Source organism: Meriones unguiculatus, chromosome 10 (genome assembly GCF_030254825.1).
Source record: "Meriones unguiculatus strain TT.TT164.6M chromosome 10, Bangor_MerUng_6.1, whole genome shotgun sequence".
Taxonomy (NCBI): domain Eukaryota; kingdom Metazoa; phylum Chordata; class Mammalia; order Rodentia; family Muridae; genus Meriones; species Meriones unguiculatus.
Genome location: NC_083358.1, coordinates 8,344,362 through 8,367,532, shown reverse-complemented (window position 1 = coordinate 8,367,532; position 23,171 = coordinate 8,344,362). Strand labels below are relative to the sequence as shown.

The following is a 23,171-nucleotide window of genomic DNA, read 5'->3' as shown; positions in this document are numbered from 1 at the left end:
GGATGACCCTGGTTCACATTCTCATCTCGATGAACCTCAGTGTCATTCCCCGTGCAAAGGCTTCATTGGCTAAGTCACGTCTCCATTTATGCAGGGACTAGGCTGTGCTGTCTTCGTGTCTTTAGGAGGGGGTTAACCACATCTGATACGAAAAACCCACAGAAAGGTTAGGAAATCGGTCTAAGTTTACACAACTGCAAGGATAAATTTGAAGCTCCAGGGGGGCTAATAAGCACTGTGGGTCCACTGTAGGCTTCTATTGAGATAGGGTAAAAAGATAAAGTGACATGGGGAGGGGGTGGAGCCTGACACCCAGGGATCTAGTTTTTATATACTGTTGGTGGAGACTGATAGAGCCAAGGTTACCTCTAGGGGTAAAGCTGGTTTTTCTTAGGACAGCTCCAACAAGGATATTAAATGCAATAAACCCAGTCCTACTTTGAAGAAGGCTGTTTATGGCCCTGAGTCTAACTGTCTAACCCTGTTAACACTTCTATCCCCATGTCTCTTTCTTGTGTTTTTGTTTTTTCTAAAGATTTATTTACTTTATGTATATGAGTGATCTATCTGCATGTACATCTACAGGACAGAAGAGGGCACCAGATCACATCATAGATGGTTGTGAGCCACCATGTGTTTGCTGGGAATTGAACCTGGGATCTTTGGAAGACCAGACAGGGCCCTTAACCACTGAACCATCTCTCCAGACCTCTCTTCTTTCCAGACAGGGTTTCTCTGGGTAGCTCTGGCTGTCCTGGAACTTGTTCTGTAGACCAGTTTGGCCTTGAACTCAGATCTGCCTATGCACCACCACACCCAACCCAATATCTCAATCTAAACAACCAACCTTATAAAAAGACTTGACTTGGAGGTTTTATCTTTTTCTGAGACAAGGTCTTTCTATATGAGCCATTTTGGTTTGGAATTCACAAGAGAATTCCCAGTGCTGGGATTAAAAGTGTGTGCAGCCAAGCAGAGCCAAAAGAAAATTCTTAGGAGAAACCATGGAACCAACACCAGCAGTTTTGTTTTGTTTTGTTGAGCCAGAGGCAGCAGCATGAACTGTAGTCCTGTACTAGGGAAGCAGAGGCAGGAGGTTTAGGTGTTCCAGGTCACCTTTGGCTCTACAGTGTTTGAGGCCAATGAGCTTGTATCCACATGAGAACTTGTGTCAAAGCAAAGGAAAACAAAACCCAAGACATCTAACGGCAACTCTCTGGAGCAGCTGTGTCCACATTTGTAAACCATCCCTTCCCTCCTTGTCTCTCTCTAAATCCTAAACTCAGTCCAACCTGTGTACTTTCTTCTCTCTCCCTCACCTCTACTCAACAAACTTGCCAACTTTGCCCCACACTCGCTTTTCATAAAATTATTTTCTGAAGTTCAGTATAATCTTTTGGGGAGGTTTTACCCAATCAGAGCAGCTGAGGGGAGACTCCTCAGACTACTGTGCAATTTCTTTGTCTTTCGTTGTTTTGTTTTGTTTTGTTTTGTTTTGTTTTTTTTCTGAAACAGGGTCTCTTTGTAGCCTTGTCTGTCCTGGAGCTCACTGTGTGGACCAGGCTGGCTTCTTTAAGCCCACCGAGATCCATTTACCTTTGCCTTTATCTTTTTTTTTTTCAAGACAGGATAACTCTGTGTAGTCTTGGCTGTCTTGGACTTTCTAGACCAGGCTGGCCTCGAACTCACAGAGATCTGCCTTCCTCTGCCTCTCAGAGTGCTGGGATTACAGACATGTGCCACCAGGCCTGGCTACCTCTGCCTTTAAAGTGAAGGCATGTGTCACCAAGCCCAGCCTTCTTTAAAAACAAAAAAGAAATTATCAGGGCATCTTGGTACACACCTTTGATTCTAGCACTTGGGAGGCAGAAGCAATCTGAAAACAACAACACAAAACCAACCTTGGCAGTGTTAGCTCGCAACTTTAACCCCAGCACTCAGGAAACAGAGGCAGGTATACCTCTGAGTTTAAGGCCAGCCTGATCCATGGTGCTACATAGACCAGCCAGGGCTACACAGAGAAACCCCGTCTTAAAAAATAAACAAACAAGAAGAAATTGTTTTATGTGTTTTGGTGTTTACCCTGAATGTATGTCTATATCATATGTGCCTGGTGTCCGCTGAGGAAGGAAGAGGGTGTCAGATTCCCTGGGATCTTCCAACAATGAAGTCACAGAGGGTCCTGAGCTGCCCTGTACATGTTAGAAACTGAACTCAGCTCTCTGGAAGATTACTAATCCCTGAGCCATCTCTCTAGCTCCCACACCATCTCTTTTAATGTTTACCTATTTGTTTTGAAGTCTTGTGTTAACATCTCTGGGAATTATTTGGAAATTATGTCTGGCCAGGTGTGGTGGCTTACACACACCTTTTTGAAGTTTCTAGTATTTAATTTTTTTTCATGGTTATGTGTGTTTTGACTGCATGCATGCCTATGAACATGTGTTCCTGGTGTTCACAGAGACAAGAAGAGGACATCAGACCCCTGGAAGTAAAGTTACAGACAGTTGTGACTTGCCCTATGAGTGCTGAGAATCAAGCCTGGTCCCCTACAAGCACAGCAAGTGCTCTTAACCATTGAGCTGTAGCTCCAGATCCCCTGTTCATGCCTTTAATCCCAGCAAACCACTCAGGCAGAGGCAGGGGGATCTCTGTAAGTTTGAGCCAGCCTGGTTTACAGAGGGAGTTCTAGCTGCATGGTGGTGGTGAGAGCCTTTAGTCCCAGCACTTGGAGGCAGAGGCAAGAGAATTTATGTGAGTTTGAGCCTGGTCTACAGAGCAAGTTCCAGGACAGCCAAGGCTATGCAGAGAAACCCAATCTCAGAAAACCCAAGAAAACAAAACAGAGTGAGTTCTAGGACAGCCAGGGCTACACAGAAAAAGCCTGTCTTGAAAAACCAAAAAAGAAGCCCAGGATGGTGATGCACACCTGTAATCCCAGTACTCTGGAGGCACAGGAGGCAGATCACTGTGAGTTCAGAACAGCCAAGGCTACACAGAGAAACCCTGCCTCAAAAAACAAACAAAAAGGGGGGGGGGCAGTTGGAGAGATGGCTCAGAGGTTAAGAGCACTGGCAGTTCTTCCAAAGGTTCAACCATCTGTAACGAGATGTGGTGTCCTCTTCTGGCCTGCAGGCACACATGCAGGCAGAATATGTATAAATAATAAACAAATAAATCTTTAAACATAAGTGAACGAAAGAAAAGAAACAGTAAACTAAACCTGGCAAGGCGTTCAGTTCATGCTTATAATTCTAGTTAGCACTGGTCGGGTAGCACTGGTCAGGAATCACTTGAACTTTGGAGTTTGAGAGCAGCCTGGGCAGCACCGCAGGAAAAAAAAAAAAAAAAAAAAAAAAAGAAAAGGAAAAGAAGGAAAGCTAACTCAAAACCTAACATATCCCATTAAGGCTGACACAATCGATTGTTATGTTTTATTTTTAAAGTTTGCATTTCTTATTTTATTTAACATTATGTTATCTGTGTGTTTGAGTGTTGGTGTGTGAATGTGAATGTAAGGTGCCCAGGGAGACCAGCAGATGGAGTCAGGTCGCCTGGAGCTGGGGTTACAGAAGGTTGTGAACCGGCCTGTGGGTGCTTGGAACCGAACCTGGGTCCTTCCCAAGAGCAGTACATGGCTCAGTAATTGCTGAGCCATCTGTCCAGCCCCTACATTTTTGGCTCATTTATTTTTAAAAAGTGTTTATTTTATATAGTACCTATGTGGGGAGTACAGGCAGTGGAAGTCACAGAGCAGCTTTCATGAAGTAGGTCCCAGGAATGGAGCTCAGGTTGTCAGGCTTGCAACAGGCACCTTTGCTTATAAGCCATCTCCATGACATTATTATCGTCTTGTTTGTTTGCTTTTGAGACAGGGTCTCGTGTACCCTAGGATGGCCTCAGACTTGCTATGGTGCTGAGGTTGATCCTCCTGCCTCTACCTCTTCAGTTCTGGGACTGCAAATGTATGCCAATTAATCCAGATTACTTGGTCCTTGGAATGGAACCACGGCCTCAGGTATGTGTGGGCAAGTATTCTCAACTGAGTTACATCCCCAACCTCAAAGAGTCTTACTTTTACTCTAGGCTACTCTGAGACTTATTACTCTATACCCTGCCTTGCCCTGATCTTATCTATCTATCTATCTATCTATCTATCTATCTATCTATCTATCTATCTATCTTGTTTTTTGTGAGACAGGATTTCCCTGCGTAGCCTTGGCTGTCCTGGACTCACTTTGTAGATCAGGCCGGCCTTGAACTCACACAGATCCACCTGCCTCTGCCTCCCTGAGTGCTGGAATTATAGGCGTGTGCATCATTGTGCCCAGCACTTAAGTCTTGAGTGACAGGATTGTAGGCACTCTTAAACTTGTTCAGCAAATACAATGCTTGTTCACTAATCATCTTTGTGTGTGGTGCTCCAGAGAGAACCTAGCACTCTTACTGAACTATGTCCCCAACCCCTTTTGAGAGCACACAGTGTGGGAACACACTGGACAAGACAACTCTTGGAACAAACCAGCTGCTGTGGTGTTTTTTTTAAATAATTGTCATGACTGATTTCACTTGTCCAACAAGTATCTACAGAGAGCCTGCTATATTGTCAGTCCCTGGGATAAGCAAGGCATATTAACAGTCAGACATATTACCACAATCCATAACAGAGTGGGCCTGGTTTCCCAGAGATGAGGTGCCATAGTCTATGGATGTTCCATTCCGGACATGCCTGATCTCTGAAGCTAAGCAGCATCAGGCTTGATTAATTAAAAGTTGGGTGGGAGAAATGGGATGCCACGAAACAGCTTCAGCACAGAAGAGTGGTCTAAAAGAAAAGAGCTTGAGCTGGGCCAAATAATGAGAAATAATACCTCGAGTTCTATTCCATGAGCGTGGCAGTGTAGACCTATTAATACCAGCACTCTGGAGGGCAGAGGCAGGTAGATCTCTGTGAGTTCAAGGCCAACCTAGTCTACAAAGTGAGTCCAGGACAGCCAGGGATACACAGTGAAACACTGTCTCGAAACTTTTCTGAAGCTACACAGAATGGGGATGGTAGGCCGGTGAGCTGGGAGTGTGTGGTCGGATAGGAGGCTTAACAAGGGTTTCTTGTGTATATGGGTAAGTCAACAGCTGTCCTGCATATACGCACCCGTGTGTGAGCTATAAGCAACATCTACTGAATGTTTACCCTTTGCAGAATGTGCTAAGACCTCCATATGATTTTGTTTTTTATGTGGCCGTCGTCCCCACCCTTCCCTCCCCAAGACAGTCACATGTAGCTCTATGAGGCCTGGTCTGCAATTCATGGATGATCCTGCTTCTGCCGCCTATGTGCTGAGGTCACAGACGAACAATCCTGGAGCAACAAGTCCTTTTTAAAATCAATTAATTTTGTGTGTGCCCTGCTGTATGTCAGAGGACAACTCGGTGGAGCTGGTGTTCCCTTTCCGCCACGTGGATCGGAGGATGGAACTCAGGTCGTCAAGGGTAAAAGAGGCGTGCTCCTTTACTCGCTGAGTCATCTCACTGGCCCACATATTCCTATGTCGTACGAGCGGAAAACAATTGCCCTTCCTCTCCCATCCCCCCATTGCCAGGCAAAGCAAGTGGAGGAAGTGAAGAGTGAAGGAATGAATGAATGAACGGTCAGAAGGGCGCGCTCCATAAGGCAAAGGATTCGTGGGGCTCTACACTGGAGGTCCCAGGGCCGATCTCAGGCGGCCACTGCGCAGACACGAGGCCCGGACACCACCTAGCAGCCCCGGGGTGCGTGGTCAGCTGCATCCGCACGGCCTTGCCGGGAGCGGCCGCCCTCCGCGCTTTGCGGGCGGACGGGTCGCCAGCCGGGACGCACGCCCACCTGTCGCGCGCAGGCGCAGAACGCCGCCCGCTCTCCCGCGGCGCAGCCAGTGCGCAGGCGCGGCGGCCGATGCGAGTGTGTCTGTGCGGCGAGAAGATGGCGGCGACGGGGGACGCGGCGTGAGGAGCCGGAGCAGCGCCGAGCCTCATTGAGACGGGTCGCCATGGCCCTCCACAATCCTCAGGTAGCGCGGGCTGCGTCCAGGTCGGGAGGTCTGGGCCTCTGGACTGCCTCGGGGCGGCGGGCGCGAAGTGCGCGCCGGGCGGGCGGTGGGGGAGGCGCCGGCACGCTGCCGGCCTAGGCCCGCGCCGCGCCCCTTAGCGCCGTGCTTCCCAGCGTCCGACGCCTCCCGAACTGCCCCGAGAGTGCCCGAGGCGCCCCGAGAGCGCCCGAGCCAGCCCGAGAGCCCTCGAGGCCGCAGGGAAGGCCTCCGCGTGCCGGGCCGGCAGCCGCCGAGTCCCGGGCGACGCTCCGGCCCAGCGGCTCGCGTGGCTGGTGCGCTGTGGCGCCGCGGGGACCCAGCCCTTGCCTCATGGACTCTGTAGCAAAGGAAACTGGGAACCACTAGGGGGGCACACTGTCTCGGCCGGGGACTGACACCTCTTGCAAGGAGGCGTCCCAGCCCGGGCTGGGTCGGGCCCCCGCAGGCCGGAGCGCCTTCTGCGTCTTCCACGGTGCCGGAGCTGCTCCCGCAGAGCTCCTGATGAGACGCACTTAGGAGAAGTGAGAAGTCAGCACGTGCTGCCATTTGGTGCTGCTTCTCTGGGCTGTTTTCAACCATGCGTTTGTTGAGGTCACAGCCCTAGACTAGAAATTGTCTCCTTTTATAATCCTCTCTGATATTTTCCTGCCAGACTGAGAAATAAAGTGACTCTTGGGAAACTGGTGGGGAGTAAACTCACTGCCTTTCTGAGGATGGTGGGTGCGTGTGTATACAGGCAGGCGAGGTCGATCTGGTTAGACCATTTTTTATTTTGGGGCAGAGTCTTTCTCTGTAGTCCAGGCTGGTCTCTAACTTGAGGTTTCTGTCTCAACCTCATGGGTTGCTGCAGACATGAGTCACCACGTGCTTTTGAACGATTGTTTTAATAACGGTTGCAATGAAGGTATGATGTGGGATTTAAACCTCGAAACCCCTTTTAATGAAAGGTTTGATCCTAGGAGAAACTGCCGTCCTATTAGGTGTTTCATAGATCAAGTCAGAACTTTGCCTGTTTGACCTTTCCCCTCCTTTTGTAAATTTACTTTTGTGTTTGGTGTAGTGAAATAGAAAGGCAATTCATAACTGTTGAATGTGTTTTTTGGACAAATGTGCTTCTAACTTTTTTTATTAGTTTTTTTTTATTTTTTTTAACGTTTTAGATATGTCTTCATTCTTTATTATACAGCCTTGCCTGGCTTGGAATTTAGACAGCTGCCTGCCTCTGCCTCCAAGGTGCCAGGGATTCGGGGTATTTACCGCCACAGCTGGCTCTATTCAGACTTTTATTTTTTAAGTTTTATGTGAATGAATGCGTTGCTTCATGTATGTGTGTTCCTGGTACCATTGAAATGAGAAAAAGGACATTGGATCTCCTGGAACTGGAATTTGAATGGTTGTCAGCCTCCGTATGATCCGTTGCAAGAGCAACCTCTTTGAGCTGGCTGTCCAGCCCCTCCTCGGAGATTTTAGCCTCTTGCTTAATTCAAATACGCCTTTAATCCCAGCACAAGGGAGGTAGAGGCAGGCAGATCGCTGTGAAATTGAGGCCAGCCTGGTCTACATAATGACAGCTAGAGGTACATAGATAAACATTGTCTCAAACAAACAAACAAACAAACAAACAAACAAAAAACCTGGTTGGCTACCTTGTTTTCTTTTTGGTCTGTAGGTTTCATTCTGAACTGAGCTGTAATGTAAATGCTATTTTTTGTGTGTGGCTTTCAGATGAAGAAAACGTGCTTAAGCGTAATTCGTGTTCTCAATCACCAGTAACAATATCAAGTTGATAAAAGTGCTAGTGATTCTTTGTAATTTCACTTGGGTCCATTGTCCTGGCATCTGTGTTTTGCAGGACATGATAGCATGTGCACATCTTCAGAAGTCAGACTAATTAGCAGTGCCTTGGGCATTGTAGTGATAGAATGGGGCAAAGCGATAGTTTGAGTCCTGTTTTATTTTAGTAGTGAAATAGTTGTGCAAGGCGGAGCATACCTGTAACCCTGGCATGGGAGAGGCTGGAGGCAGGAGGATCAGGAGTCCAAGATCAAACCCAGGCTACCCAGTAAGTTTTAGGCCAACTAGGTTATGAGAGGCAGTTTCTCTGTCTGTCTCTGTCTCTCCCTCACACATTAGAGATAAGCACACACAGAAAGAAGAAAGAAGACAGGATTTCATTCCTGGATCTGGCTTGAGTTCTGAGTATTTTAACACTTTGTTCATTTATTCATGAAATGCCAGCAGCTCACCATGTGCCGTGGTGTTCGTAGTGGTTGATGTTTGACTTTGCTTGGATTTGTTTTTGGAGACAGGGTCACTGTGAAGTCCAGGTTAGCTTTAGGCTCAGTTTTCTTGCCCCAGGCTCTCAGGGACTGGGATTTCAGGGCCTCCATAACTTTAGGTTTTTGTTGAAGTAACAGTCACAAGTTAACAGTTAAGGTTCAGTTGTCAGGGGACTTGCAGAGGTTACAGGTTAACTCTTTCATATAGATTGTAGCTTTTCTATGTTTTGGACTGTGCGCTTGAACCCTGTTTTGTGGAGTGCAGGAGAGCGGTGAACTTGGAAACACTCTGGGTGTGGGGTGTTTTCCTGTCCACCAGCTGAACCAGTTTAGAGATGTTCTCACCTGAGGTGGAAGTGGATCTGGCATCTGTGCTGTCAGAACTGGCGCAGTGAGCTGAGCAGATTAATTTGAAGCAACCAGCCTGCCTTATACTTAAAGGAAAGTTGGTTTTGAGGCTGCAGTGTTGTTTCTGTACCCAGGTGGATAGCATGCTGTTGCTGGTTTCTGTTGTCCTTTACACAGACCCCCACAGTTTTACATGCTGGGATTTTTGTTCGATTTTTTTTTTTAAGCACATGGCATAGTGTTATACTGTTTGGAAGTACACTTGTAACTGATGGCTAGGTTAGGGCAATTCTTTAAAAAAGATCATTTTTGGGGACAGTGTTTCAGTATGTAGCCCCTACTTGGCAGTCTCAGACTTCCTACTATTAGAATTCCTGCCTCAGTCTCCTGAGCGACCTTAGCCTGCTGCAAGATCAGAATCTTATAGGGCTTATGGGACTGAAGTAAACAACAGTTTTAAAGTAGCTGTGGGATATTTGGAGATATTTTTTTGTGCATAACAACAGTAAAACATTTCAGTCAACTCTTAAGACTGTATATTTAATGTGAAGAATAGGAGCAGGTAGTCCTCTGAGTGTTTATTACCGTATTTAGGGACTCACCCTCCTGTTCTTTCAGCTTACCTGTTGGGAACTCAGCACCCAAAGTCAGTGGACAGTCAGTGGACAGACTGGATTCTGGACTCTTCTCTAAGGTTTACAGTACAGTAGGTATTCTAGTTTAAATTAATTGTGTAAGAGAGTGATTTGAACAGTAGTGCACACAGGAAAATTGAAAGGACAAAGACATGCCGTAATTTGGTGACTGCCTCATGCAGGTTAGATTTTCAAGAATAGGGAAAAGCGGTCATCTTCATTGGGATGAGGTGTATCAAGTCATTATAGTTTTGCAAATTAAAAGTACTTCCGAGCAATGGATCAGGTTTTCAGGGTGCACTAGATGGGGCTGGGAGACACTTCTCATTGATAATTTACCAAAGTTCAGGAAATGGTTAGCAGAGCTTGCTTTTGAGTTGTCATTAGGGTAGAGCATTGCAGTTGACTGGCACACATGAAGTCACCGTCACAGAGCAGACACATGCATCTGCAGTGGAATTTGCTGGCCACGGGATGTTGGATTAGTGTCGTTTGTCTCTTAGTGCCACTTCAGCAGGGAACTATTCATTTCTAAGACTTGCATGTGCTTGGACTGCAGTTTTTCTGTCTGTGGAAGTGATCTCTCAAAAGGCCCTGTGTGACCATCCTGTCCCAGCAGGCTGGATTAAGAACTAGTGTTGGGGGCTGGAGAGATGCTTCTGTGGATAAGAGCACTTGCTGCTCTTGCAGAGAAGCTGGGTTTGATCCCACATGGTGGCTTGTCTGGAACTCCAGTCCCAGGATATTTGGCACCTTTTTCTGGCATTCTCAGGCACTGAATGCACACAAAACACATTCATAAAATTAAAGACAGAAAGAAGAAGAAAAAAGTAGCCAGGTGATGGTGGTACACGCCTTAATCCCAGTACTAGGGAAGCAGAGGCAGGTGGATTGCTGTGAGTTTTTTGAGGCCAACATGGTCTGCACAGACCAGGACAGTCCAGGCTACACAGAGAAACTCTGCCTCAACCCCTCCCCTCCCCAAAGAAAAGAAAAGAAAAGAAAAGAAAAGAAAAGAAAAGAAAAGGTCTTGTTTTTATTAAGCTCTGGGCTGGCTGGTTCAACTCAACTGTTTTGGCCCAGCTGACTTATTCAGTCTGGCTTTTCTCTTGGCCCCTGAATTGCTCTCTACTTGGCCTCAAACTAAGTCCAGCAATCTGCTCTAATTTCCTGGCTCCTTCTCTGGCTCATTTGGTCTTCAGCTGAGTTCTCTCTCTGCAACCTGTCTATTACTGTTCCTGGTAGAACTGCTTCTTTCCCTCTCTGCGTTGCATTTTTTTTTTTTAAATTTGCTTTCTTTTCCTCTATCCTCTATCTGTGTAGTCAGGGCTACATAGCAAAATCCTGTCTGAAGAAAAAAAAAAACAAAATGAACATAAATTAGAACATAAAGGTAGCCCACATGGCAAGTTTATGTATTTGTTTCAAAGATCAGAAAAATGTGTTTTTTTTAATTTTTTTCATAAGAAAAATGTGTTTTATAGTGAGTCTGGCTCTTCAGATTGTAGCTGCTCAAGCGTTGGTTATTTTGTTAGTATTGGAAACTCAGGCTTGATGCTGCTGTCATCTGAAAACCTAGGGGGAAATGAAAAGCTGTGCACCCCTGCCCTGCCCCTCTCACACCTACTGTGCCTCTCCTCAGTTACTCTTCTGGGAACGGGGCAGGCGAGCTGCTGGGACAGACGGGTGCAGGGTGGGACTGCTGTCAGAAGACTCAAGAACCTCTTTCTGGAGCTTACAGGGGAGTTGAGAGTATGCACAGGAGCACATGGGAATGGGGCTGCTCCCCAGTGTGTAGGTAGCTGCACGCATATGTGCATGGGGAGACTGGAGAATGACACCTGGGTGCTTCTCTGCCTCAGTCCCCTGAGGTGGGGTTTCTCACTGAAGCCAAAACTCTTGTTCCAGTTAGGCTGGCTTGATAAAGCTAGCCCAGATAGTCTTTTACACACCCCAAAGGTCATTACCTGGCTTCAAAATGCTTTTTTAAAACTTTCCTTTGCTTGGCAATGGTGGTGCACATCTTTAATCCCAGTGCTCAGAAGGCAGAAGTAGGCAAATCTCTGAGTTCAAGGCCAGCCTGTCTACAGTTTCGGGACAGCCAGGGCTACACAGAGAAACCTTCTCTCACAACACCCCTCCTCCCGTTACTATTATTTTTTTCTGTGTATTGGCTGCAGACACCGTTGTTTTTTTTTTTCTGCAGAGTTTGTGAGTGTGCATGCTTGTGTGCATGACTTTAAATGTAGCTAGGGTTGTCTCCGACCTTGCTACATAGGCAGGGATGACTTTTGAACTTACTATTTCTATCTTTCCAGTGCTGAGATCACAGAAGTGTGCTGTCGTGTGGTTTATGTGATTCTGGAGACCCAATCCAGAGCTTTGTGCATACACCAGTTGCCATCTAAGTGCTCCACAAAAAACTAGCTGGGCTGTGCTAGCGCATGCCTTTAATCCTAGCGCTCAGGAGGCAGAGCAGGTGGATCTTTTTGAATTAGGCCATCTTGGTCTACAAGAGATCCAGGACAGCCAAAGCCTTTACGCAGAGAAACCCTGTTTCAAAAACAATAGCCTGCAACATTAGCCATGCTGTAGGCCAGTTTGGGTGGGTGACCTGGCTGGGGTGGAAGACGCTGCCTGGTGAGGAGTGCCTGCTGAGGAGTGTAAGGACCCTGAGTCCTTACTTGGGGCTTTTAGTTGGGTGGCACATGGTTGGTACGGTTCAGTGTTCACTCACAGAGACAGAATTTGGAAGCCTAAGGTCTTGCTGTGGCACAGCTGCTGGCTAGGAACTTGTCCTCCTGAGTGCTGTGATCAGAGGTGTACACCATGCCCTGCAAAATTCATATTTATGTCTTAACATACACAGAATAAGGCTGAATTAATAGGGATTACATTTTGCAAGCCATGGACCTTGTCACCTAGACTGCCAAAGAGCATTTAATGGAATCCATTAGAAAACCTGCAATCACCGTTTGCAAAGGATCTGTGGATGCACTGCCGAGCTCTTGCACTAACACACTAGTGCCCCTGCTGGGATGGAAGCCATCCTCTTTGGCTCCATCACTTTCATCTGAGTGTTGTCAACCTGTTAGCTTATGGATTTATTGGTATTCTAGCAGCTGTCAAAAGGCTTTCTAGCATTTCTTTCTTTTTGTCTGCTGCATTAGGCAGCTTATCTCAGGAGAAGTAAAGCTAGGGCTTTACTTCTTCAGGTCTTCATCTTACATGTGTGAGGTGTGTTGGGGTTGGTTGTGTGTGGAAGCCAGAGGATAACTCTGTGGGGTCAGCTCTCCCCCCAAGACAGGGTTTCTCTGTATAGCCCTGGCTGCCCTGGAACTCACTCTGTAGACCGTGCTGGCCGCGAACTCCACAGAGATCCATCTGCTTCTTCCTCCAAAGTGCTGAGATTAAAGTAATGTATCATCGTATCTGGCTGTTTGTTTTTTTTTTTTTTTTCCTCTTTCAGAGTAGTTTTAGAGCTGGGTGTGGTGGTATACCCTTATAAACCCAGCACCCAGGGGAGGCAGAGGCAGGCAGATCTTTGAGTTCAAGGCTGGCTCAGTCTACAAAGCAAGTCCAGAACAGCCAAGGCAACACAGAGAAATCCTGTCTCTAAAGACAAAAACCAAAACAAACAAAAAAGTAGTTTTAGAATCACAACAAAATCAAGACAGTAAAGACATCTTGGTATTTTAAATAATGATTTTCTTTAGGTAGGTGCTAAGCCCATTTCTATTTAAGACCCAAAATAGGCTTCTTGGGTAGGTGTGATCATCGGCTAGGAAAGAGTTTACAGTATAATACTTAGCTTTGATGAGACATTGCAGTGGCTGGACACCGTGGTTTGTGTGGTCCCTACCTGGGTCTATGTGTCCTGTGTCAGTTGTCACATACTATTATCACCATCCCACACACATCATAGAAGAGAGGCAGGGCTAGGGCTGTAGGTCAGGGGGCTGATAAGACAGTGTTTAGGGACCACTGAGTTTTTCTACTTTGTGGAATTGTTTTTATAGAGGGTGTTAGGCCAGGGCCTGATGTCCACAGAGGGATGTTTATAGAGTTTCTCAAATGAAAGTTAGAATGAAGGAATGGACAGGACAGAGCTGGGCATGCTTGCAGGTGTGATTAATGTGTGGGGTATGTTTTGATAACAAAGACATGTGATTTTCTAAGCTATTTATCTCCTGCAAAGGATATGGGAAATTTAAAGTTAAAATAAAAGTCTCCTTGATTCTTCACTTTGTCATCTGAATGTTTTTGGTTAGACCTTTTTTTGTTTTGTTGTCTCTGAGTTGGCAGCCTGGGTAACTCAATGGATTTGGAAGGCGCTTTGTTGCCTAAACACAGGGGTCAGCGACTGGAGCTGCCACACTCCGTGGGCACACTCCTTGTGTGTGTGTGTGTGTGTACACATGCGAGTGTGCGGTTGATCTCTAGGAACTGGAGTTACAGATAGTTGTGAGCCACCGTGTGGGTGCTGGGAATTGAAGCTGAGTCTACTGGAAAAGTAGCCAGTGTTCTTAGTGGCTAAGCCATTTCTCCAGCCACATGTTCCACTCTTAACTGTAGCTCTGTGCTCCAGCTTTTTTTATACTATAAAAGAGGCGATTTTCCGTTCTTGTTGGTCTAGTACCTCTCCTAGGGGGTCCTGGAGGACAAACCCTTCATGGTTATGGTTTGGAAAGAGTGGTAAGTCATCTGCCTGAGTGACTAGAGAACACTCTGCTAGTTAATCTAAGTTGTTTCTTAAACATTGTTTTAAACATTTTTCCTTTATATTTATGGTTTTGCTTACACGTATATCTGTGCATATGTGCTGGTGGAGGCCAGAAGAGGGAGGTAGCGTGGGACTGAGCTACAGGCAGTCGTGAGCTACCTATGGGTCCTGGGAATGGAGCCCTGGCAGTCTGGGAAAGCAGCAGTTGCTCTCACCTGATGATCCATCTCCAGTCTCTTAACTCGAAGTGTTTCTGTCTTCTCTACTGTCATCTTCCTTTCTCTCTACCAGTGTCCTGCAGTGGTCAGATAAATAAAACACTCCTTACCATCCAAGTCTCAACTTTTTTTCCAGACTGGTACATTTACTCCTGACTCTAATAAAATGCAAAACTAGGGCTTCTGTCCCCACTGTGTAGCCCTGGCTACCCTAGAAGTCACTTTGTAGACTGGGCTGGCCTTAAGCTCACAGAGATGCAAAGCCACACAGTGGTGGTGTGGCTAATCTAATCCTAGCACTCTGGAGGCAGAGGCAGGTGGATCTCTGTGAGTTCAAGGACAGCCTGGTCTATAGAGTGAGTTCCAGGATAGACAGGGCTACACAGAGAAACTCTCTGGAAAAGGAACACACACACACACACACACACACACACACACACACACGCACCTGCTTTCGTCTCATGTGCTAGGATTAGAGCTGAGTGCCACCATCCTGTTTCAATGCCTGCAGTCTAGGGTGGGTATAAAAACACAGGCTTGTCCCCTCAGTGCTCCTGCCCACTTAGCAGTAGAGGAACTGGCCTGGAGGAGCTTGTAGTGTTGCCATTGAAGGTCTGTCTGTATGTTGGATCTCCAGAGTAGAATCTCAGTTTTATTTGTGGGTCATTATGTGACTGATATCCTTTGGCAAACATTTAACCAGGTTTGTTTTCTTTACTCTGTCTTTGTTGGGGTTCATTTGTTATAATCATAGGTGTCCTCCAGAGCCATGGCTGCTTCAGATCCTGTGTTAGGACCTCTGACACCGTGTTAACTGAACATGACTGCTTGAATTTGAAGCCACTGGGCTGGAATCACTCTGGAATTGCACAAAGCCTTGAGGGAGAGTCGTAGAGCCTGGGTAGCTCCTGGTCTGGGATGTTGTCTCTGGATTTTTACAGGTTGATGCTTCTGGTTCCTCTTCACTTCCTGACGGGCTTCTCCTGCTCCAGCATATTATGTCTTCAGCATCTGACATTTTGAATCTTAAAACTGTTTTCTCCAGATTTGGCTAGCTCCATTCCTGAGTTTGAGTTGCAGTCCATGCACTGTGTGTTAGCAGTGGCTGGTTGGAAGCCAATGGCTGGTGCTGTGTGTGGAGAAAATGGATACATGTACCTCTAGCTCTGTAGACCCTATGGACTATGATTCCTCTCTGCCCTGCATTCCCCCAGAAGCATTGAGCTCATGCAGGCCCTTTGCTGAGCTCATTGGAAGGACTTGGCCTGCCAAGTGGATTGTGTGTATAAGTGAAGGAAATGTGGTAGATGAATGGGGTGGTTACTGTCTTGATGGACTGATTAGGGTTCAGGAATATGTTTTGAAGATTTTCTTTTAGATGTGTGTGTGTGTGTGTGTGTGTGTGTGTGTGTATATGTATGTGTATGTTTGCCCACATGTATGTATGTGCCCAATCCCCATGGAGGGCTTTAGATCCCTTGGAACTGGAATTATGGAAAGGTGTGAGCTGCCATGTAGGTGGTGGAAATTGAACTTAGGTCCTTTGCAAAGACAACAAGTGCTATTTTAAACACTGAACTATCTAGTCCAAGATTGGTCTTTAAATATTTTTATTATACAGAGTTATATAAAGCCTTTTTTTTTTCAAGTGGATAATATGTGCTGAGCCTATCTCTTTGGCTCCCACTGCCTCCCCTTCTCCTTTGCCTTCCCATTAGGTGCCTTGTTTTCTAGTTTTTCTTCTTCCATCCTGTATCTGTAATGCTAGGGTCCACCAGTGAGCGAGAATGTGTGGTGTTTGTCTTTCTGAGATTGGCTTTATATGGTCTCCAGTAGCGTCCATTTCCCTGCAAGTGACATAGTTTTGTTCTTCCTCGTGGCTGAAGGATGTTCACTGTGTTTGTACACACTTTCTCTGTTTCTGCTGTGGGTACCTCGGTTGGTTTTTGCTTTTGAGGTAGCCCAGGTAGCTTTGAACTGTGCCTGAGAATGACCTTGAGTTTTTGACCAGTAGTGCTGGTATGGGCAGCCAAGTCCTGTTCTGTAGTGCTAAGGGTGGAACTCAGGACTTCCTGAATGTTATGCAAAGTCTCTCTACTTTACTGGGCTACATCCTCAGCTCCATGATTTTGTTGAGATAGGTCATAGCTCAGGCTGACCTTGAACTCCAAATCCTACTGTCTCACTTCCCAAATGTGTCACCATATCTGCCCTTTCCTTTTTTAAAATAAAAAAAATTTTTTTTGAGAGAGGGTCTCTGTGTAGTCCAGGCTGTACTGGAACTGTATTGACGATGCACAGAGATCCTCCTGCCTCTACTAGGATCAAAGGGGTACACCACCACTTCCAGCTCTGTTTTTAAGATGCACTTTCTCTTGTTTCTGTAGGCCAGGTAATAAGTGTCAGTATGTCATACTGCAGTTACTGTGTCATATTCCTCCTGTAGTCTCTGACAAGTGCAGTCCTGAGGGCTGGGTGAAAGACAGCACCCCCATAGTGCCAGCAAATGCAAGTGCTTGTTAGTGAGCATGCCAGTTCTTCTGTTGGCCTAGCTGGAGTAAAGGCAGTTGTCCCTGAAGCCTTAGGACCATGGGCTTTGTCCTTCCCAGTTAGAAAGAGCACTTCAGTTATCCATTTTCCCACACTGTCAGTGGTCCTGTTTTCTGAGTCTTTCTGACCACACCCTCCTCAACAGTGGCCTGGCTTTGGCTTTGTCTCCAGTATCTACCACCTTTTAATACCCATAGATCTGATATGGATGCTTTGCTCATTTTCTGTCTCTGTAAGCCTTGGGCAGGGGACATTTACTTATTCACCACCATGTCCTGGAGTCTACAGCATGGGACATTCAGTGAGTATGGCTAGGTTAGTGAGTGGAAGACATACTGTGACCTATGCTGGAAGCCTGGGGTCAAGTGTGGAGAAAGGCTCTGCAGATCAGCTACTCACACCTAGACGTGAGGGGTGCTGTCCCAAGAGGTGGTAGGACAAGATTCAGAAAGGGCTGCTAGGAGAACAGTTCACAGAGATCATTTCTACAGTGTCAAGAGTGACCCAGGCCGGAGGGTCCCAAGAGAAGGTCCAGCCTGTGCGGTGTGTGCAGGAGCAGGAGGCTGGAGTGTGGAGAGGCTCTGGAGCAGGGGCCTGGGTACACAGTGAGTCTGGTGGACAGCTCTTGAGAGCGTTTGTAGAATCACTGACCATCCTGAGAAGAGTTTTCCCAGGGAACCGCATGCACACTGGGAGAAAGAAAGCACTGTGTTGGACATGTGAAGTTTGAGGGTTGAAAGGCAAGTTTTTACAGAGACCCAGTGGAGAAGCACCAGAGACCCACAATGTTGGAAGTGAAGGCTCCCTGCAGAGGAGCTGGCGTCCTTGTAGCGGTGCCTGTGTGCAGTGATAGCCATTTTATTTCAATTTTTATTTTCATGGTCTTTTATTTGTTGGAAGGAATCTCAACTCTGTAGGTCAGGCCAACCAGAACTTTGTGTAGCCCAGGCTGGCTTTATCATCCCTCATTGGCCCCTCTGGCTTCCTGAATGAGGTGGCTGCTGTCTACCAGAGAGAACAGGGTCTGTCGGATCTGTTGCGGCCTCCCTTCCCAGCAGCACTTTTCTCCCTTTCTGAGTTTTTCCATTACTCTGCCTCCTGGCCTCCTCAGACTAGTCTTTTGTCCTTTCTCCTTTGTACAGCTCCTTGAAGCTCTCTGCTCCTTTACCTGTCTTACCTGGCAGGTGCTGCATAATTGTTCTGCCTTGAGGTCCCACCCCCTGCTGATCCTGTCCCTCCCATTTTCTTTACATCTTTATCAGTCCGTCCTATCAGATGCTAAAAGTTGTGCTTAAGCCTTAAGCTGTGAAACTTAGGTCTGAAACACATGGGCAGATCCCATAGGTGCTCGCACCATGAGGTGTGAGCAGTGCCTTCCCAGAAGTAGGTCTGAGAACCTCTCCAGGGATGTGTTGGTTGGGTGGGACCTTGAAGGTCAAGTGGAAATTCATCAGAAGAGCAAGGGGTGGGGGGGCGTCTGTATGAGGGATATAAGCAGAAGAGGTTTCTGAGCTACAAGGCTGGGTGGGTAGGTACAGGGGTAGCTCTCTACATCAAGCTCACTTCTTTATGCCCGACAGAGTGGTCATGGTGCCCTGCTTTGCAGCTTTCCACTACATTTAGTAACCTTTCTTTCACTTTGAAGTGTACTTTGACTAAATCAGATTGTTTAGAGGGATGGAGGTAGTTCTTTGTAGCAGAGTGCAGAGTAGTGCTTCTTTATAGTAAGGCCACAGAGCTGCACAGGCTTCGCCCAACAGGGCTGCTTCTGAGGTAAACAACCATTACTGTGCGCACCTAGACTCAGTAGGTCGTAGTTGGGCCCCAGAGCTGCATACATTTCTGCGTGAGGCCGACACTGCTGGCCCGTGAGTGTCTCCTTGAGTATCTGGTCAGGTAGAGCTCTGGGAACAGAAGAGGGTCTACACAGTTCTTGAAATCATGTGCCAAATGTGTGTATGTGTGTTCTTCAGGTAATGGACCTGGTGGCCTTATATTGGTTTCAGTGAGCGGGAACCATGTTTTAGTCACTAAGTATACTGCCCGTGCAAGTATGAGGACCTAGGGTCGGTCTCCAGCAGCTAAGTACAAAAAAGCTAGATGTGGCAGTGATTGCCTATAATCCCAGCTCTAGGGAGGTGGGTAGGAGTTCACTGGCTCTCCAGTCTAGCCAGCTCAGCATGCTCCAAGTTCAGTTAGAGTCCCTGTCCTAGGATGCCTGCCTCGGCTTCTTGAGTTCTGGGATTAGAGGTGTAGCACACCTACCATTATTTTGTAATTGATTACTTAATGACAGGGTCTCGCTGTTGGCCCAGACTGTCCTCAAACTCAACCATATAACCCAAACCCAAACTGGCCTGAAATTTAGCAGTCCTTTTGCTTCACCCTTCTACTTGCTGGGGTAAAAGGCCCTTGCCACTATACCTAGTTTTTAAAAAGTTTTTCCCCCCCATCTTTGTTAATGATCAAGAGGACTCAAAGATTCAGTTGGTGGGTCCATCCATTCATTGAATAAGTGGGCCAGATAACTATACAAAGAAGTAACCCTCCTTCCTTCCTGTTTCTATTTTGTTTTTCCCACTCAGTCAGGGACTGACAGTAGTAGAGATTTTTCTCAGGCTCTGGGATCACCCCCATTCGGAGACTCAGAATTCAAGAAAGTCAGATTCAGTCAGCACAGTGTGCTTAGAAGCAGGAATGAGGGTTGGACTCTACCCAACTGATCTAGTTGTTACAGGAATGGCCTAGTGTGCCCCAGTCTAAGAGGGGCTGGTTTCTTGCTTCTGTGCAGGAAGCAGCGCTGATGGCCAATTGGATCCTTCATTTTGAATGTTTGGGCCCCATATACTCCCTCTAGAGACTTCTTGAGGTTTCAGGTTACATTTTCTATGAAAAAATACTTTATATGTGTGGATGTTTTGTCTTCGTATTTGTCTGTGCACCATATGTGTGCCTGGTACTCTCTGAGGTCAGAAGAGGACATCCATGTACTCCCTGGAATAGAGTAGAGTCATGGGTGGCTGGTTGTGGGGCATCATGTTAGTGCTGGGAATTGAACTTGGGTTCTTTAAGAACAGCTAGTGATAATAACCATGGAGTCATATCTGCAGCCCCTTAAAAGAAAAAAAAATTTTTTTAAACATTCACTTATTTGCACCAGGGTGCTCAAAGGACAGCCTTGGGAGTTAGTTCCCTCCCTCTACTAGAAAGGTTAGGGAGGATTGAACTCAGGTTGTCAGGTGTGGCCACAAGGACCCCTAACTGCTGAGCTTTTGCCACCTCCACTGGGGAGATTCTATTTCGACTTCCTTCTTTCAGTGAGAAGAGGTGTGTACAGCCCACCCTGTGCTTCTTACTCAGCTGCTCTAAATTCTTGGGGTGTTTAAACAGACCTTTGGGGGGGAAGCTAGCAAGCTAGATCAGTTACCACCTTTGCCCTTCAAATGAAGGTTTATTGGTGTGACTTCCTAGCAAGCTGACTCAGCTGTTGAGTCGTTTGGTTCTAGCAATTCCTTTCAATGGGGAATCCTGTAGAACACAGGACACCTGCAAGTTTCTGCTTGTGCAGAATCAATTTCATGGTTTTGTTCAGCATGGTCAGTAGTTGTGAGGTATTGGCCTTGGGCTAGGGTAGGGATTTCAAGGAGAGCAGGTCACCACTGTAAACTAGCTAACAGCAAGTGCTAAGACACTGTCCCCTGTTGTTTTCCATTATTTATTTACACGCCTCTTCCATTTAGTTCTCCTTTCTTTTAAGATTAGCTCAAAAATAACTTGCAGTTAGGAAAATGAGTGGAACTTGCTTCCCAGCTTGTCCACTTTCGTGTTTGTTAACCGTTCTGGTATGAAGAGTGTGCCTTGTGAGTTTGTTCTATAGACAAGGAAAGCTGCTAACAGGGATTTTGTTACATGAATCATGGTTTCTAATTTTGAGATTGCATCTGTAGCAACAACTAAGCTCAATTTTTGAATGGAAGTACCAAGTACCAACAGCCAGCCTGTTGAAAGCCTGACAAATTTTAGTAGTTAGAATAAAATATGCAAACAAAGTAGACACCGAACTGAAACGCCACTTTCCAAAGCTGGGAGATGCTATCTGTGAGTGGCTTTGTAATGCTATTGGCTTTGTTCTCTTGTGCTCAGGAAAGCAAAGCAGGATTACTGCAGCTCAGTCAGGGAAGTTCCCCCAGCTCATCAGGCTGCAGTTAGCTTGCATTGTGACAACCTGTGAATGTTGTGATGTCCTGAGTCCTCAGTATCTGCTCAGGTCCTCAGTCTTACACAGTTAGTTCACCAGGGGTATCAATGAAACTCCTGGTTTTCATGGACTGAGCAGTGTCACCTTCAGGTGCCCCCAAGCAACCATAACACTCTCAGAGTGTGCTTTGTCTAGTGTGTTCATTGAAGCCAGCTAGCATAGACCTGGAAATGTACCAGTGCTTTCCCTTGGGAACAACTCAGCCTGAGTTTTACATCTGCTTAGAGGCTCATTGCAGCCTCTTGTGTGACAGTGATGTGACACTGTTCTGGAGGCATACATACACCACTACAAACCTTACACCAAGCAGTGGTTGCCCTGAATTGCTCCCTTTCTCTCTCCCTGGGAAGCCTGTCTACAATCTGTGTGCCAGTTCTGGACATACCATGTGAGTGGAGTCAGACAGGCAGTCAGCCTTGCTGTCTGGCTTTTTTCAGCTTTTGTTTTTGGGTTTTTTCCCGTCATACGGTCATTTTATTAATTTTTTTCCTCCTCCCAGATCCTCTCCATCTTCCTACGCAACGCACCCAACATCATGTTTGCTCCTTCTTTGTCTGTGCCCTAAACTAAAAAATTAAGTAAAAAAGAAAGAAAAGGAAAAGGAAAAAAAAGTTGACAAAAAACCAGACCAGTTTTGTGCTGGCCAAGTACTTCTGGACATGGGGAGTGAACAGTTTGTGATTGATAAAGCCACTGACACTCCATGGAGAAAACTGACTCTCCCTTTCCCAGCAGGTATCAATTGCAAATAGCTTCTTGGTTCAGGATGGAACTTAGCATCTTCTTCCCCTTTTTTCTTTTGCAGCTTTTTGAGGCAGGGTTTCTGTCCTGGCCCTCTTAGAACTCACTCTGTAGACCAGGCTGGCCTCAAACTCAGAGATTTGCCTGCCTCTGCCTCTCTGGTGCCAGTATTAAATGAGCCACTGTGCCTGTGGCTCATTTCCCTTTTTCGGTGCTGTGTTGTGTTTTTTGTTTGTTTGTTTGTTTGTTTCAGGTAAGGTCCAGAATGTTGAGCATGTAGGTGTTGGTATGTTTCCAGGTCCATGTTCCCCCTCCTTTCTGTTTTTTCCTTGTTTTGTTTTGTGTTTGCCATGCTTGGGGCACAGGTCAGAGCCTCACAAATGCCAAGCACACCCCGCCCCAGTCCTACTCATGGCTTAACTCTGGTGAGGTCCTGGAGCTCTTCCAGTTAGTGAAAGGTCTGCAGCTATGTGGCCCAGCTCATCCTCTGCAGAGAGGATGAGCTACAGATGCTCTCTCACAGCATCTGTTGCTTCGAAGGATGGTCCAACCCCCCAGGTAGCAGAAAGGCTGGCTCTCCTCTCCTGTGTTGGCTGTGGCACAGTTGTGCACTGCAGTGGGAGACTGTCCTCAGAGCTTGGTGTCTGCCCATCTCTCTCCCTTGAAATTGAGAGGTACTGAACAAAGCAAAGCATTAGCTGATTACCTGTTATCTCTCAAGTTACCAGGAACCCTTTCAAAAGGCCGAGAGCATTAATTTGGAGGCAGTAGACATACTCACTTTGAATTTCTAGAGATGAAGTCTTTGGAAGCTTAGGGGCTTAGAATGCTGATCTCCAGCGCCCTCTAGTGCCACGCAGTAATGGCAGTCCTTAAGTCTCCTGTGATACTGGGCTGTGCTCCTGCAGGTGAGCCTGGAGCATCTTCTTTACCTTCAGCGAGCTGAAACTTTCTGAGCAGGATGTCTCCCCTCCCCCCCACCCCTCGCTCTTCCTTTTCTTATATTTGTAACTTGTGTGCGCCACTCCCTGGAGCTTGGCATATTGTAATTTCCCTTTTCACCTTCTTGTAAGTGTAAACTGTTTTCAAGTTTGCTGTGTAAGCAGCACTCTGCAATAGTGTTAGTGATAAATATTTTCAACGTGACTCAAGTTTTTATTTCTGAGGTAGATTTTTAAATTCTTTTTTGTTTTTTTTTTTTTTGGCCTTTCAAGACAGGGTTTCTGTGTGTAATCTTTGTAGACCAGATTGGCATCAAGCTCACAGTGATCTGCCTGCCTCTGCCTCCCGGAGTGCAGGGATTACAGGCGAGTGTCACCATGCCTGGCTGTGACTCAAAAGTTTTTAATTTTTT

At 46.5% G+C, this 23,171-nt stretch overlaps 1 protein-coding gene across 2 annotated transcripts in view; it reads left to right on the top strand.

Moving 5' to 3' along the window:
• Positions 1-5,478: 5,478 nt before the first annotated feature.
• The window catches only part of Usp10 (ubiquitin specific peptidase 10), a 52,414-nt gene continuing 34,721 nt past the window's right edge, over positions 5,479-23,171 (top strand). For both annotated transcript variants that reach the window (XM_021654467.2, XM_021654466.2), the window contains exon 1: positions 5,479-6,047. In XM_021654467.2, coding sequence (XP_021510142.1) covers positions 6,027-6,047 — 21 coding nt within the window. In that variant the 5' untranslated portion in view covers positions 5,479-6,026. The remainder of the gene's footprint in view (positions 6,048-23,171) is intronic.